Source organism: Eubalaena glacialis, chromosome 16 (genome assembly GCF_028564815.1).
Source record: "Eubalaena glacialis isolate mEubGla1 chromosome 16, mEubGla1.1.hap2.+ XY, whole genome shotgun sequence".
In the NCBI taxonomy this organism is placed as follows: Eukaryota; Metazoa; Chordata; class Mammalia; order Artiodactyla; family Balaenidae; genus Eubalaena; species Eubalaena glacialis.
In genome coordinates, this window is record NC_083731.1 from 87,486,910 (window position 1) to 87,503,702 (window position 16,793).

General features: G+C 50.1%; 1 protein-coding gene across 1 annotated transcript in view; it reads left to right on the plus strand.

Annotated features, from left to right (window-relative positions):
- The first annotated feature begins 7,930 nt into the window (after window positions 1-7,930).
- Window positions 7,931-16,793, plus strand: part of SPATA13 (spermatogenesis associated 13) — a 144,735-nt gene continuing 135,872 nt past the window's right edge. Inside the window, exon 1 of the mRNA XM_061170935.1 lies at window positions 7,931-8,079. Coding sequence (XP_061026918.1) covers window positions 7,963-8,079 — 117 coding nt within the window. The 5' untranslated portion in view covers window positions 7,931-7,962. The remainder of the gene's footprint in view (window positions 8,080-16,793) is intronic.

The following is a 16,793-nucleotide window of genomic DNA, read 5'->3' on the forward strand; positions in this document are numbered from 1 at the left end:
CTACTGCCAGTATCTTAATTCAGATGCTCATGATTTTCTCTCTCTAACATGGATCCTGGAATCCACCCTTACATGGGGGCTTTTGTTGACTCCATATATTTTTTAAATTGAAGTATAGTTGATTTATAATGTTTTGTTAGTTTTGGTTGTACAGCAAAGTGATTCAGTTATATACATATATGTATATTCTTTTTCAGATTCTTTTCCATTATAGGTTATTACAAGATATTGAATATAGTTCCCTGTGGACTCCATATTTTTATGTAAACTAATTTATCATTTTTTTCCTCTATTGTTTGTGCTTTGTCTTATTCGAGAAATTCTTTCCTCTACCCCAGTGTCGTATATATTCTACTTTCAGTTTTGTACATTTAGTTATGTCTTCATTTGGCTAGAATTATTTTTATAATATGAGATATGGATACAATTTCCCGTGTATGATGGCTATTTGTCCCAGAATCACATATTGAATGGTCCATTATTTCTACCAAGTTCTAGCGCCACCTTGTCATGTACTAATTTATCATGTATATGTGGGTACATCCTTTTGGATTCTCCATCTGTTCCATTGGTGTAATTATCTCTGTTTCTGTTATCATACTGTTTTAATTACTATAGCCTTATTATACGTCTTCATTTCAAATAAGTCATGCTTACTTCTTTTTCAAGATTATCTTTGATCCTTTACTTTCTATATGAATTTTAAGAACAGCTTGTCAACTTCCTGAAAATGTCCTGCTGGTCTTTTGATTGAAATTGCACTGATAATTTAGATTATTTGGGAGAAAACTGCCATCTGTATGATATTGAATCTTCCCATCTGGAAATATTATAAATCTCACCATTTTGAAAATATCTTCTTTAATTTCATTCAGTAAAGTTTTATCATTTTCTATACAAATATTTCATATATCTTTTCTTAGAATTATTTCTAGGTACCCATAAATTTTTGTTATTGTGAATGGGATTACTTAGTGACCTATGCTAATTGTTTTTTTTAATATAAATTTATTTATTTATGGTTGTGTTGCGTTTTCGTTGCTGCGCACGGGCTTTAGTTGCGTGAGCGGGGGCTACTCTTCGTTGTGGTGCTTGGGCTTCTCATTGTGGCTTTTCTTGTTGTGGGGCACAGGCTCTAGGCACGCGGGCTTCAGTAGTTGTGGCACACGGGCTCAATAGTCGTGGCTCGCAGGCTCAGTAGTTGTGGCACACGGGCTTAGCTGCTCCGCAGCATGTGGGATCTTCCCGGACCAGGGATCGAACCCGTGCCCCGTGTTGGCAGGCGGATTCCTAACCACTGCGCCACCAGGGAGGCCCCATATGCTAATTGTTTGTTGTTGGTATATGGAAATGCTATGGTTTTCATGAATTGATTTTGCAGCCAGCAACCTTGCAGAACCCTCTTCTAGGTTTAATAGTTTATAAATACCAGGGTTTTTTGGGAATTTTTAATTTAGACTGTCATTCTCTGTGGTTAATGACAGCTTTTTCTTTCTTTTCGATCCTTACATTTCTTTCTTCTCTTGTCTTATGGCTAGATCACTAGTGTAATTTTTAATAGAATCAGCAATAGCAGATCTCTGCTCTTATTTTTTTTGAAGGGAAAACTCCTAATATTTTACCTTTAAAGACAATATCTGCACTAGATTTTTGAAAGATGCCCTATATAAAATTAATAAATATTTCTTGAGTTCCTAGTTCACTAACAGTAAACTAGGAACATTTCACTATCTGTGGTGAAATAGTTATTGAACTGAATCAAATACTTTTGCTGCGTCTAATGAACCAAGCTTTTTGTTTTTCCTTTTATCTCTTAACGGGGTGAATTACACATAAATTTTCTAATGTGGAGCCATTATTGCAATTCCTACTCGGTCGCGATAGCTTTTTTAAAAATACCTTTTTGGAATTTGCCTGGTAGTATCTTATTTTGGTGATTTTGCCCCCACGTTCATGATCCAGAGCGGCTTGTAGCTTTGTCATTTACACTGTCCCCGCTTGAAGTTGCTGTGACGTACTCGGCTCGTCCAGTTAGTGGGGGGGCATTCTCATCCCTTCCGTTCTCTGGGTCCGTCTGAACGACTTAAGGATCGCTGTCCTCGAGGACTTGCAAAGTGCTGGTTCCTGGTCTCCTCTCCCGTCATTCATGGCAGCAGCATTCATGTGGCCGCCTCCACTTGTCTCCTGGGCCCCCACAACGCGCTCATTTGGGACAGAAGCATCCCTGCCCACCACGCCTTCCTGCAGACCTGGACTACGTTCGTGGCAGGACGCTGGTGAGGACGGCTGTGTCTCCTCTGGCCTTGCAGACAAAGCCAAGTGGTGTGGCCTAAATGTCTTCTCGCTCCCTGAACTTGCCGGGTCAGTTCTCTGCTCTGAGCTTCTTGCCCCACAGTGCTTTATCCCTCTGCCCTGCTCACCACGATGCATCATAACTAAAGGTGCACGATCTGTCTCCAACCAGAACATGAGCTCCAGGACGCTGAGCCTTGTTCTTCATTGCAATTTCCACGCCGAGTGTGGCACCAGGCCCCGAAACAGGCAGGCACTGTTTGTTGAATAAATGAACTGAATGTTCTGATCTGTTAAATACAGACAGCTCGTTACAGATCTGATGTGCGATTTGTTATCCTACCAGTTTCTAACCAGACATTCTGATGCCACCTGGACATATACTAATTGATCATAGGAGCAAGGGTCCAGCTTAGAGTTGCTATTTATTCCACTGGTGTAATTGTCTCTGTCTCTGTCACCACGCAGTTTAAATTACTACAGCCCTCGCTAAGTCTCAGGCCTGCGCTGCGTTTTCTGTCTTGGTCCACAGTCTCCCCTGGCTCCTGGCCTCAGTGGACGGGGCCTCAGCCTCCCTCTGCAGGGTCTTCAGTACCTAGCTGTGGTATATGATCTTGGCTGCTCTTGCTGCAAATTCTTACCCGTGCATTTACCCTGCTGTGCTCTTTCTCCTGCTGTGTCGGCCAAGACCTCCTCTGTATGGTTCAGATAGCCTTGCACGCTTTCTAGAATTGTTTTATAGTTCGTCCTCACAGACTCCACTCAGCAGGAGGGGCTCCTTACTGTGATGACCTGCAGTCGAGGAAGCCTGACTTCCTGGAAGCTGGGGTGCCTGGGGCAGCATCCCCCGGGCAGCCGGGTGGACGCCGCCTCTGGGGCACTTCCTGGTCCTCTTCCCTCACGTGTTCCTGGAACATTCCTGAAGAGGCGATCTGGACCACGCCCACTCTAAGTTTTAGTTTTCTAACTAAACCACTTTGTGCGTGTACCGAGACGTTCTTACTTCAGTTATTTAGTATTTTAGGCAAAAGTTGTTTTCGTTCGAACCATCATTGGTGGTGACATCAATTCTTTTTTGAACTGGTGCTTTAATAAGTTACTTCTGTAACGCAGCTGGGTTACCTTTTTAAATGAGACAAGGAAATAATACAAGTTATAGAAACACCCACTCAAGCGAGGAGGAGGTCCTGTCAGTTTGCAGAGTATTCTCTGGGGTTATGGATTTTCTGTTTCGTACAGATCGCTTGAGTCATGCAAAGGTTGCCTGCAAGTCTGGATGTGGAAGAGAAATTTCACTTCTCTTGAGTGCTTCTCTGAGCAGCGCACAGGTCAGCCGCAGCCTGATGGACAAATGTCGACCTCGGTCAGGTTTCTAAGTCAGGTGGGCAGCGAGGCTGGACAGGGGCTCCCCAGAAACAGCTTCTGGAGAGGCTGGAAGTCAGTTCCTTGCAGGTCGACAAGAGAAGGATTGTTGTTCCTCTTGCTGGGGGTCTGTCAGGTCTGATTGTGTGTTTCCTCATTGTTTCCCGAGTGTTAGAACTGCCTGGAAACCAGTACGTGAGGATGTGGAAGCCAGCTCAGTGTGTGTGTGTGTGTGTGTGTGTGTGTGTGTGTGTAGGATGTCACAGACGCGAGGCCACGGCCCTCCCCGGCTCACCAGCCCTCTGACTTTAAGAGCACTGCTGCCTCAGTCATGTTTCAGTTTTTCTAAATTCAGATGGTTTCTTCCAGTTTTGATTTTTGCTTTTGGAAGCAACTTGAGGTCAGTCCAACTCCTCTCGCTTTGCTTTTGAAGCCTCCCAACCCCAGCCCAGGATGGGTCTGGAGTGTGGCTGAGGAGTTTCCAGAAATGTTCTCTCGGGGGAGGAGACGGGGTAGGGAAAGGAAGGGACCCTGCAGGTCCTCAGGTCTGCCCTTTCGAGATGGTGGAAATAAATAAATACTTCTTAAAGGACATTTGAGTTCTTTCCTCGTCAGGAAGGGACCCTGGAGGAGCTGACCTCAAGCATCAGCTATGTTTACCAAGAGCCTCCCAGGGTGGCGGTTACCGTTACCGCTCACTTCGTAACAAGTTACCCCCAGCTTAGCGCTTGTGACAGTAATAACCCGGTGTCTGGGGGTCAGGAGCTGCCCCCAGCTTAGCGCTTGTGACGGTAATAACCCGGTGTCTGGGGGTCAGGAGCTGAGGAGCAGCCCGCCTGGGTGGTTCCAGCGCCGGGTCCCCTAACGTCAGAGGTTGGCTCAGGCTGCCCCACTGTGAGGGCTGGACCGCGGCTGGAAGAGCCGCATCGAAGATGCTCACGCACTCACCTTGCAGGCGGGTGCTGGTTCTTGGCGGGGGGGCCTCAGTGCCTCATGTCATGGCCTCTCCAAGAGGCGGTCTGGGTGTCCCCACGTCACTGGTGGGTGTCCCCCAGAGAGAATGATCCAGGCCAGCGCTGTGTCTGTCACGACCTTGTCTCAGAAGTCACGCCGCCCCCGTTTCTGCAGGGCCGTGCTGGTGGCACAGGCCGGCGTGTCCCCCATGAGGGCAGCACACGGGGTGGCGGTGGGGGGACATCGTGGAGGCTGGCTGCCACCATCACGGCCCGGGCACACGCGCCACGCCTCGTGCCCGGATCAGCACTGGATCTTCGTGAGCATCTTCACGACAGCTCTGCTGGTGGTCAGTGTCTCCCCATCGTATGGATGAAGAAATGTGAAGCGTCTCAGCGAGAGTGAGCCGCTGGCCTGCTATCTTGTAGACGGAAGGGGTGAAGGTGCGATTCCCAGCGAGGCCCGGCCGTCCCTGAAGCCAGAGGAGCTCAGCACTGTGCTCGGCTTTAATTCCTACCGGACGGTGCCGGACACTTCGTGCAGTGGCACAGCAGTACCTGCGCTGCAGACTGAACTGGGAGATAAATGCAGATTTAATGACCGAGGGAGTCCTCCACCGATGCACGGGGACCCCTAGCCGGCTGCGTGAGGAGTGAGCAGATGCCACCGCTTGGGGTCTGGGCTTTCTTCTTCCTCCCGCTGCTTTACTGCAGCTCCCTCTGTCCTTGCTGGTCCATCCAAACTGCCTCGTCTCTGGACCCTTACGCCCTGGGATCATTCCCAACCTTGCCTGCAGCTTCTCACGGTCTCAACAATAAAATACTGTGTCAAATATATTTCCTCGTCTTCAGGGATCCCCTTATTGGATTAATCACTGCGTAGATCTGAACAAATTATGGGACTTTCAGAGGTGTGTTCATTTTCCGGTTCTCGAGAACTGTCTGCAGTGTGTGATTTTTCTCTGAGCTTTGTTGCCTCAGAAGGAAGCTCCCTGAAACGGTCCCTAAATTCCTTTTAAAAAATGAGAAAAGAGCAAGGAAACCATCCCAGACCCATGATGGCACCAGGGCTTCAGCAGCCCCTGTTTGCTCTGCACTTCATTCATTCGTGTTTGGGCTACAGAGATACAGCTTGGAGCTGGAGGGTCTTTATGTGAAGAAATGATTTTTGTTCACATTCTTTAAAAGTACTCGTAACGCATATTTTGTTCTGCTTCAACATTATAATTGTGGTCCTTAAAAACCCCACACTGTCAAACTCACGTGGTAAAATTTACCCTTTCATTTGCCAAAAGGGGACTTAGAAGGACTTGAATAGTGTTAGTGGCCGTAAAGGAGCTGCAGTAGTAATCTATGTTGATGGCTATTCGTTTGATTTGTTACAGCAACTACAGCTCATAAATTGGTTGGTAAAAACTCTGAAAGAGAGAACGAAAGTCCTGACGTCGTGAGGCAGTCCTGCAGAGCACATGAATCCAGGTAGAACCTACCAGGAACCGGGAGGCAGGTCTGAGCCAGGCTGCCTGGCGTCCCTCATCCCGTTTCCTCGATGCCTGAGAGGGCTCACGCCCTGCGCCCTCTCAGCTTGCCAGCCGGGGCCTACTTCTCTCTAATTAATTGATCCATTGTTCCTCCTTTGCAGCAGGAAAATACAGAGTTGGAGAAATGCCGTGTGTGCCAATCTCCGTATGCATTTACGGTAGTTACCAAAAGTGTGTCTGGGCAACTCTTGGCGTCCATGGATTCTTCACACAGGGTGTGTTCAGGAACCAAGGGAGCTCAAAGCACAGGAAACTCAATTCACTAAAATTCAGAATCATGACAAAAAGCACATCAGATGCGCGCCATTCATTCTGTCCTGGCTCTCAACCTTTAGCTGCGAGTCACCTGGGGGCTTGTAAACCGCAGGTGGCCGGCCCTGCCCCCCACCGCCGGAGGCTCTGATGCAGTAGGTCTGGGGTGGCTCCTGGGAGTTGGTGTTTCCCGCAAGGCCCTGTGATGCTGGTGCTGCTGCTTTGGGGACCAGACTTTGGGAACCATGTGCCGGACTGTTTCCAGAGGGGAGGCACCACATTGTCGTCTGGCCATCTCTAGCCCTGGCGTTGTGCCTGCACCTGGTTGCCTCTCGATACCTGACAACGACAGCAGGATGGAGAACCAGCGCTTATTTGGTACCTACGATGCGCTCGTCCCCGAGGGAAGAACGTTACAGGAATTACCTCGTCGAATTCTCAGAGCCCCGTCAGGGAGACACTAACGCTATCCCCATGTCACAGAGAGAACCGTGGAGCCCTGGAGAGTTGTGGTAACACGCCTGCAGCCCCACGCCAGTGTGGAGGGGGCCAGGAGAGGTGTTCGGAGGTTGAATTGAAAAACTGAGATCCTCAGGCAATGTTCTCTTCTTTGCCATTGTTTGCAAGTTCTCATCAAGTCCTTGCCAAGGATAAACCCAGGAATAGTTTACAACTCGAAAATCCTATACAAATTCAACAGAAAAGTTTTCAGATTGATATTGAGGGAGGAAAAATACTGACCAAACCTGCCTTTGCAAGTCTTTCCTCAGCATCTGGTGGATGGTTTCCCATGGCCCCGCGTGTCGAGGGAATCACCTTCGTGGGGCAGCTGCCAGAGCTTCTTCTCAAGACTCCTTTTGCTGCCGCTGAGGTGAGCATCTGTGATACCCTCTGCTGGGTCTGAGCAGCTGCCCCTACCAAGGGTCCTGAAAAGTGTTCACTTGCTCAGAGAACCACAGCTTTCCCCAGTCTGTCTCCTAACTTAGCCGAGGATCCGAACTTGTCCTGTGGGCAGTCTTATCTCCTGTCTCCTCTGTAACCAGCCCTCCCAAGGGCTGGACCAGCACCAGCTGCCCAAAGCCGGGGAGGGAGCCTCTCAAAGTCCAAGATGAGTGGAGACTCTCGAGGGCAGGTCCACCGATGTGCTCGGGTCCGTCCACGTGTCCCCCGGAGAGTGCTTTGAGAGAGCATCCCAGAGCGGAATACCCAGGCTTTTTAGACAGAATTTCTTCCTGCCAGCGTTACCTCTGGGGATCAAATGCTGGCATCCCTTCCAACAGCCTGTGGTCTCTTAGTTATGTGCCCCCAACGTGCCAATGAGGAGCAACCACCGAATACCGCCGTCGGTGTGTTTTTGGAAGGTGATGGGCTCCCGCCCTGCTGTGATCTGTGTTTGGCTCGGAGATTCCTCCGTCCTGCAAACTCCTGGGAGTGTTTGCTTCTCTGCAAAAGTTGGATTCTACGACTGCTGCTTAATTTCCTAGTTAGTGATTATCAAGAAACTGGCGTGTGACTGCAGCCAAACACTGCAGAATGCAAAAGACTTCCTGCCGCTCTGGCACATGGCCTGGGTTACTCACATTGGTCCTGCTGTTATTTCTGGGAAGATTTATGGCGTGAGTGGTCTTCCCTTGCCTCTGTCCCCACCATGCCCAGCAGCAGGAGGAGCTGCAAGGAAAGTAAGTTAAGTTTATCTACATTTTCTACGCGTAAACTATGGTCTTTGGGGTCAGATTGCCTGGATTCCAACTCTGGCCCTGGCGCTCACTCACTGTGTGATCTCGGGCAAATTACTATGCTGCTCTGTGCCTCCATAGTCTCACCTGTAAAATGGGGATCAGAGTGGCCCCCAGTTCCTAGGGTTCCTTGAGGATTCAGTGTTAATGCTTGTGAAGTGCTTAGGCAGATTCTGTCGTAAACACTCCATAAATGTTGTTGTCATTATTACTAAATGCTTAAAATCGGAATCAAAGTATCAGCTAAAAAAAGTCTCTGTGCAAGATTAGGAGCTGGAGGGGCTGCCTGGTGCTTTGGAATCCTTGCCAACCAGGCAATTGCAGTTTAATAGAAGAGAGAGAACCACACATGTACGGAGAGAGAAGTTTGCTGCGTTCTCCTTAACAAATGGGAATGTAGGCTTGGCGCTTCCATGAAAGGTGGGCGGAAGCTTCCGGGGACAGAAAAATGCAAGATAACAAATGATAAAGAGAAAGTAGGAGTTGTCTCAGGCTTGCTTTTTTTTTTTTTTTTTAATTATGAAAGCAACGAAGGCCCGTTGGGGAATATACAGGGATGTTTAAAGCAGAAATAAGTCACTTAAAACTCCTCCACCCAGAGAAAACCATTGTTAATTCCTTAACAGATTTCCTGTTTTCGGCTTTTGAGATAAGCTGGGCGCACGGGCCCTGGGAAAGGATGGCTCAAATGCCCAGGAGATCCGACCCGTGTACCATGTGGCCGGCCCCAGGCGGGCAGGGTCCACGCTGGCGGGCGTGCACGGAGCCCAGGACTCTCAGAATCATAACCAACCTCCTTTCCCTCCTTGCCAGGCCCAGCCTGTTCGGGGCTGAGTCTTGAAGCATCAGAAAGCATGTAAGGTCACCAAGAAAGCAGTTGTCTGAGTTCTTTTAGGGAAAACAGCTGATGAGAAACTGATTCAGGGGTTTTAAAGTTTTTGTGTTGCGTGTTTGGGGTGTTTTAACCACGTGGTGAAGAATCCCTCTCGTTCCCCGCCCGTGAGATGAGGAGTACCGTAGCCGCGCTGGGCTTGCCTCTCCAGGGGAGCAGGTCTTCCCAAACGAGGGCGGACCCCCTCCTAGAGCGCTGTGCTGCCTTACAGATTCTGGTGGAAATGGCAGTTCTGGAGGTGGATTTGCTCGAAGGCCAGCAAACAAGCCTACCTGAATATTAGGCAATATATCAGCCTTTCGAAAGCTAAAGAAACATTTGACTCCTGTTTGTAAATTTCGTTCAGTTGTCTTGAACTGTACAGATCCTACTGTTGTCCCCTGTAACACACAGCAGGGGGTCCAGTTACTCCAACTTCTGTCTTTTTTTTACATATATTTTTATATAGTCAATGTTTGGCCCATTTTGTTGGTTTCTAACATTCCGTGCAGACTTGTCCAGATGTTTGCAGAGGGACCAGATGCTCCTAGGATAGTATCAGCTTCTTTTTCCGTGCCAGCCTGCCTGACCAGGTTTATGACAGCAAGCCCCTGGATGGGGTCAGGGGTCTGAAAGGAACTGAAACTCATTCACAGGGTGAGAAGGGGTGGAGGCAAAGGCGAGGCCTAGAGGCTGCAGTGCGAGGTGGGGTCTCTTCACCCTGTGCCCAGATGGCTCCATGGCCCATCCTGCGTCCTCTGTAAGGCTCCTACTGTCTGCCCACCCCTGCCCGTCACTTAAGCTTGCACGTAGAGGTGGCTTGTAAAGGCACTGACTCTGGAGCTGGCGTTTGGTGGCTCTGAGCCCACCTCCTCTAGATTCTTCAGCAGACAAGTCTGGAGGCTCCGTTCCTAATGAGGGTCAAGTCCTCTCACTGCACTGGGGAAGGGACATTCGGAGCCTCGGGGTCCAGGGAAGGGGCAGAGGGGAGACAGGGATGAGAGGAAGATGGTTGCCTCTTGACAGAAGCTGGTGAGTGATCAAGCTGTGGTAAGGTGAGGGGGTTCTCCATTCCTCCTCCAGCACAGGTAGAGAATGCAGTGACCCCTTGAGGGGACCCAGGGAGCAACCTAAACTTCCGTAATAGTCACCAATTAGAGGTCCAGTTGGCTTAAGGAGCCAGGGAGAGTTCAGGAGAGCTGTCAGGCCACCCAGCTGAATTAATAACCGGGGAATTTCTTCCTTATACATGGCTAAGATTTTCAAGATTCCAGGGATGAAGTTTGTCTTGCCGGGGAGGGGGGAGGAGGAGAGGGGTCATTTTGGAGGTGAAGAGCAAGTCGGGGAGGGGGTAGAAGTGCTTTGGTCGACCCAAGAAAACGGTGCAGGAGGTGGGAGAAGGATGCAGGAAGCCCAGCACTCTTCTTGAAAATCGTAGACGCTGCATAGACATCTGGCCAATTCATTGGCCGAGTAAATGAAGGACCAACAGGAGGGGAAAGTGAGCCCACTCTGGAGTGTGGATTTCAAACATCCCCTTTTCCCAGTGATGAATCTCCCAGCAGCTGAGAGCAGCTGTCTTCAGCTCTGCTTCAGGCCGGGCCTGCGGCTCCTGGAGAGACGTGGACGGACCGGGTGCAGACAGGGCAGCCTTGGCCTAGAAGTGATGGGGAGCATCCTCCCCGCCACCCCCAGTCCGTGGTTTGGTCCTGCTGCAGTTCTGCTCCCTTCTCTGCCCCCACGTGCTGCAGGGCTGCCTCTCCCGGGCAGGCAGTGGGGCAGGGCCACTGGGTCTCTGCTGCGGTGATGGGTGCTTGGTCTGGGCGGGGCCCCCGGGGGTTGGGGGGTGCAGCCTGAGGCTTGTGACACAGGTTGTCAGAGCATTAAATTAACCAGAAATGCAATGAGGGGCTCAAAGTGGTCTCACTACTGCCACACTCTAATCAGCCGGTCAGCTGACAGATTCCTCCTCTGGAAAGGTTGGACTTGAGTCATTTTCTGAAGCCAGTGACATTTGGTGTTCAGCCTGGAGTTTCCCTGGACAGAATCAGGGAAAGAGACCAGAAAATGGGCATTATTATTTTCGTTATTAACTTGCCAGCTCTTCACTAATCTGTACCACGAATCTTCTCTGTCTCTGTCTCTGTCTCTCTCTCTCTCGATTATCAGGAAAACCAGAGGTTGTGAAGCCAAACAGAAATGGGTTAGAATTCCAGCAAGTCCACTCTCTCACCTGTGGTCTTGGGGAGATCCCCTAACCCGCCGGACACTCCCTTGCAGGGTCTGGAAAGTGAAGTTGATAATACTTACCTCATCGTGCTGTTTGAGGATTTAATTAAATAACCCCAAAATCACGGGAGAAACGCCAGTCAGGGCTGGCTGGAGGGGCTGACATGAAGAATGTGTCAAAAAGGAGTAGGGCTTCCCTGGTGGCGCAGTGGTTGAGAGTCCGCCTGCCGATGCAGGGGACACGGGTTCGAGCCCTGGTCTGGGAGGATCCCACATGCCGCGGAGCAACTGGGCCTGTGAGCCACAACTACTGAGCCTGCGCGTCTGGAGCCTGTGCTCCACAACAAGAGAGGCCGCAACAGTGAGGGGCCCGCGCACCGCGATGAAGAGTGGCCCCCGCTCGCCGCAACTAGAGAAAGCCCTCGCACAGAAACGAAGACCCAACACAGCCATAAATAATAAAATAAATTAATTAATTTAAAAAAAAAAACTGTTTAAAAAGGAGTAACTCGCCAGGTAGGGAAGCCACAGGGCCTGCCCACCCTGGCTGGTGGCCGTGGAGGCACCAGCCCCAGGAGGGGGCTTTTGCAGACCCGGAGGTGGAGAGGGCTGCCTTGCAGGCGCCATGGTCTCCTTGTCTCCTCCCTCCCTCCCTCCTTCCCTTCTGGCTGGGCTCCCAGTTGTGCAAACCCAGCAGAAGCCCGAGGGCATGGAAGCCCGGGTGCAGTCCGCTCAGGGCAGCCTCTAGGGAGGCAGCGGGGTGGAGCAGGTGAGCTGTAGCTGAAAGAGAAGCTGCGCGGCTCGGGAAGGGCTCCAGAGATGAGAGCTGTTGGGACACGTCACTTCTGGTCCAGCTGAGAGCCTGTCAAGCCTGGAACTTGAACGTTTCTGGAGAGCAGGCATCTTGTTTAGCCACAAAGCATTAGTCCATCCCGTACACATAGTACGCGCCAATCAGGGTTTGCTGAACAGTAAGCAGATGCTGGAAAGGGCACGAAATGCTGACTTGCCAGCAAGTGTAACATTGGAATGGAATGGAATGGAAAGCACAGTATATTCAAAGATGACGATGTTGTACATTTCAGTGGTACGTCACAGATGGAGATAAAATAGAAAACAACTATGGCTTTATCCGTTTCTTACTTTTCCTCCCCCGATGAGTTTGCATCCAAGGGCTTCTTGCTCACCCCTTCACGCTGTCTCTGATGTCTGCGGGTTTTCTCCGAAGCCGCAGGGGCTCTTGCTGGCAGGGGGGAGGCTCTGGGTGGGTGGAACCTCTAACAAATCATTGTTATGCCGCGGGGGCCTGGGGTGTTAGGGAGTAACGCGATCCTCACAGGCGGCCCTGTAGGGCTCTGTCCCAGACCAGGGCCCTTGCCCTTAGAACTGGACTCCTTGGTGGCCGATCAGACATTTTCCTGTGCTCTGTGGGGTGACTGCATACGTGCACTTGTCAAGCCCGGGAGGGGAATGACCTTCTGCTTGGGAACCTGCCTAACCTGCTCCGTAAAGATTTTCAAACTGTTCTGAAGCAGCTGCTTTAATGTATTCTAACCCCATGCCTGGCCAGATTTTTCTGGTTTCTGGTAGCTGTTTGGAGACAAGGGTAAAGCCCAGGTAATTCAATAGTGGGCAGAGCAAACAGGAAAGTCCACTGGGCCTCAGGTCACTGCTGGTTAGCCTGTTCTTCGCTGTCCCCAGCTAAGGCTTTGGGAATCAGCTGTTCCTGGGCCCAGGAATCTGCAGTTTTACAGCTCCCCATTGACGTGACATCCGGGCTTGTTTTGGCAACAGGATTCCTGGAAGCAGAGCAAAAAAATATATTTAAAGAGGATTTAAGCATAAAGATGTCCTACCTTCTATTCTAAGAACCTGCTTATTTCCCAATGAAAATATGAATGAAAGGTTAGCCTTTAGTTTATCTTATTTATGAAATAATTTCATGCTTACGTTTTCAATACGACATTTCACGACACGTTGATCTTTAAAAGCTGGTAGGAAAACAAGTGAACTGACCACTTTGAAAACTCTCTGCCAGCCAAAATCAGATTATTTTCTTTATTTAGGACAATAGTGGTTACAGGAAGGTTGCAGTGGAGCACCCATCTAATCCGCCCCCTGCAAACGCTGAGATAAACTCAGCACCAGGAAAACAAGCACCCTCTGCTCTCAGCCTGTGGCCGAGCCATCCACTACTGAGACCCTCGAAGGACCGCTGATTTTGAAGGGGTGGCTTCTGCAATGTGGGCCTTGGAGCCAAAGTCCGGCGGTGTCTGCTGTCAGAGGGCCTGTGTGGACTTTGGTGCCAGGCCCGCTTTCCCAGCCCTCACTGACTCGGTGACACGGTGACATGGTGGGGGTCAGGGGAACATCCAGTGATCAAAGAATCAGGGAGAAATCTGTCCTATGGGAGGTGGGGGGCGGACGGGAATCCGCGCCTGACTTTAATCCTTAAATTCCCAGGTAGATCCTTTAACCCTTTGTGTTTCAGGATTTAAGAAAAAAAAAAAAATCTGCTGAAAACACAGATTGGGGCTGGTCTGTAGGAGTGCTGAGGGTGTGACCGAAAGTTTAAGCCTGACTTTTGCTGGAGCCCTGAGCCTGAAGTTAGGAAGAGCTGGGTTTGTCCTGCTTCACAGCCCTTGTGCTGGCCTGAAGTCAGCCCAGAAGGAGGGCTCTCCAGGTCTGGGGTGAAAGGAAGAGCTGGCGGCTTCTGACCCCAGCAGGGATCTCTGGCCGTGTGTGCTTTGTGTCCTGAGTGTGTGTGCCCAAGGACGGCATGATGGACGTGTGTTTATCACTCAGAACACACAACGTACTGTCCGCAGAATTCCTGCCAGGAACTGACCCCAGCGCCCCTCTTCCTGCCTGGTGAGCGGGGCCGGTGCCGGGCTGCCAGTGACCCCTCCTGGGACTGAGGACCACACAACAGCTCTGGGACCGGAGGGAGGGGCAGGTGAAAATCCCAAGACCCTGGGCCAGAGGTCCGGGCCCCGGAGGACCCTGCAGCCCCAGCCTGGGGCACCCTGTGCTGCTGCCCGATGACTTGTGGTCTTTTCCTGATGCAAAACTCACCTGGGTTCCATACCTATGCATTAGCATACAGTGTTTGTTTTTCTCTTTCTGACTTACTTCACTCTGTATGACAGACTCTAGGGCCACCCACCTCACTACAAATAACTCAATTTCATTCCTTTTTATGGCTGAGTAATATTCCATTGTATATATGTGCCATATCTTCTTTATCCATTCAGCTGTCAATGGACACTTAGGTTGCTTCCATATATGTATATGTATAGCTGATGCACTTTGTTATACAGCAGAAACTAACACACCACTGTAAAGCAATTATACTCCAATAAAGACGTTTAAAAAAAAAAAAAAACCTCACCTGGGGCCCCTCCTACACCCCGGCATCATAGGGAGGTGCAAAGAGGGGGTGAGGTGCCCGGAGGCTGCCCACCCCGCCCTTCCCTTCAGGAATTTTGCTTTCTGCCCTGTGCTGGCAGTGAACTCTCAGACTGCCCTCGTCCCCTGCTTGGGGCCAGGTGCTGGAGGAGGTGTGTTTGCACTTTGTGTGAGGGAATCGTGCCAGGGAAGCCTAAGTCCACTCGGAGCCCCCGGCTGATGCAGCAGAGGGCGGCTTTGCACAAACAGGACGACGGTGCTGGTGACTAAGTGGGGCCCCGAGCTTCCTCAGCCGAAAGGAAAAAGCTGTCCAGTGTCCGGTGTGAGCTGTACGGACACCCGCCCATAAGTGGGTGAAAAGGAGACTGCATAGCAGACAGGGCTCAGACCACCATCCCGGGATCCAGCTGGGAGGAGGGAAAACATGAACAGAGGAGAGAAAAGGGCGAAAGGTCAGAGATGAGCAAAGTGGAGCTGATGAGAACTCTGGAAGCACATGGGGGGAAAATGACTTTGCTGATTCATGGGCCACATTTCAACTCACGACTGGGTGTCAAGAGGGCAAGCTGCTTATCAGGCGAGGTCAGAAGCTGAGAGGAGACCTGCTTCCCCGGGATGAATCCTTCCACACCCACGACCCTGAGGACATAAGGGAAGAGTTCTTGGTGCTGAAGGTTTAACAGCTTCTCAGGATAAAACCCGGACCACGTGTGAAGTCGTAAACACCTGTCCTCTGACCAGGAAGACAGAAATCCACAGACCCAGTAAACACACTATTGTCCTGGACTTAAATAAAGGCCTGTTCAAATTTCCACTGCCTTTTGAATGTTTTACTTTCTTCTCTGGAGGCTTTGCATATGTGATCTAAGGAGCGGGGCCTCTCTGCAGATAAGCTTCTTACAAGATAGCCGTGGTGAGCTCTTAGCAGGGCTGCTCACCTGCTCTATCCTGATTCACATATTTGTCTCCCTATGTCCCTCTGTTCCCCTATGTCCAGAAAGTAAAACCCATCCTAAGGGACAAGGATTTTCCAGTGAGAAAAATTCCAAAGATTTTTATATAGTCTTGAAAGTAATTCAGAAAAGGACTTGCATTTGAACAAATTGCATTTGCAAAGGAATGCTTTGAACAAAGGCTGCATTGTTAAAGTCCACTTGGTGGCTGCTTTGAAGAAACCAAAGTTTACTTGGATTTTTAAGTTCTTCTGCATTTGCTTACAGCAAAAAAAAAAGAGAATTCATACCACATGCTGTGCATACCTTGTCCCATCAATGGTCCTCTTCCTGGAATGCTTCCTGGACTCCTGCAGACACCCATGTCCCTCCACTTACCTGACCAGGACCCGGGATGTCTCCTATCCAGACAGAGAGCACCTGGAGGGCAGGGTCAATAGCTCAGAATCCAGACATGTAGGATAAAGGGGCATTGTGCTACTTCCAGACATCTAGGAGGTACAGTTTGGATGCTGAAATGTTGGGATTTACAAGACATAAATCCCAACTGTTTATGAGAACCATAGGACCATGGACTTGAAATGGGAAGTGTAACAGAAAATCCAGGATGAACACAGCTTTCACATGGTCATATTAATTACTTTAAGAGATGGTTGCTTTGAACCCTTCTCTGGGAAAATAGAGGTTTTGCTGAGAAACAGGAGCAACAGCTGTGGAGCTTGGCTGTCTTGGTGTATCGGAACACTGGTGGTGGGTGGGGAACTGGGGTGAGAGGGGACAAGGAGATGACTGTTACTTGGCAACATGAAATAGCGGAAGGCAGGTTCGAGGCGTCGGCAGCTGTAGCAAACACAGCCCACCGTCCATTCCTTGTAACAGCCCAGGTTTTGTTCAGGGCAGCGATGTGCACTTAAGGCACCCAGCCTCCCAGACTCCCTTGCAGCTACGACTGACCAGGTGACACGTTTCAGCCAATCAGATGCAGGTGGAGCCCCTGGGTGGGGCATGCAGGAAAGCTTCTCGGAGAAGTAACTGCCAGGCATCATTTTGATCTTTGCCCTTTGCCCTTCTCCCCGGGACACAGAGCTGGTAGTTACAGATGGGAACCGTCTTGCCAAGCGTGACAGAACAGGAATATAGAAGAATCCTGGAAACTGGTTACATGATGGAGCTGCCACGTCAGCCTTGGGTGGCTT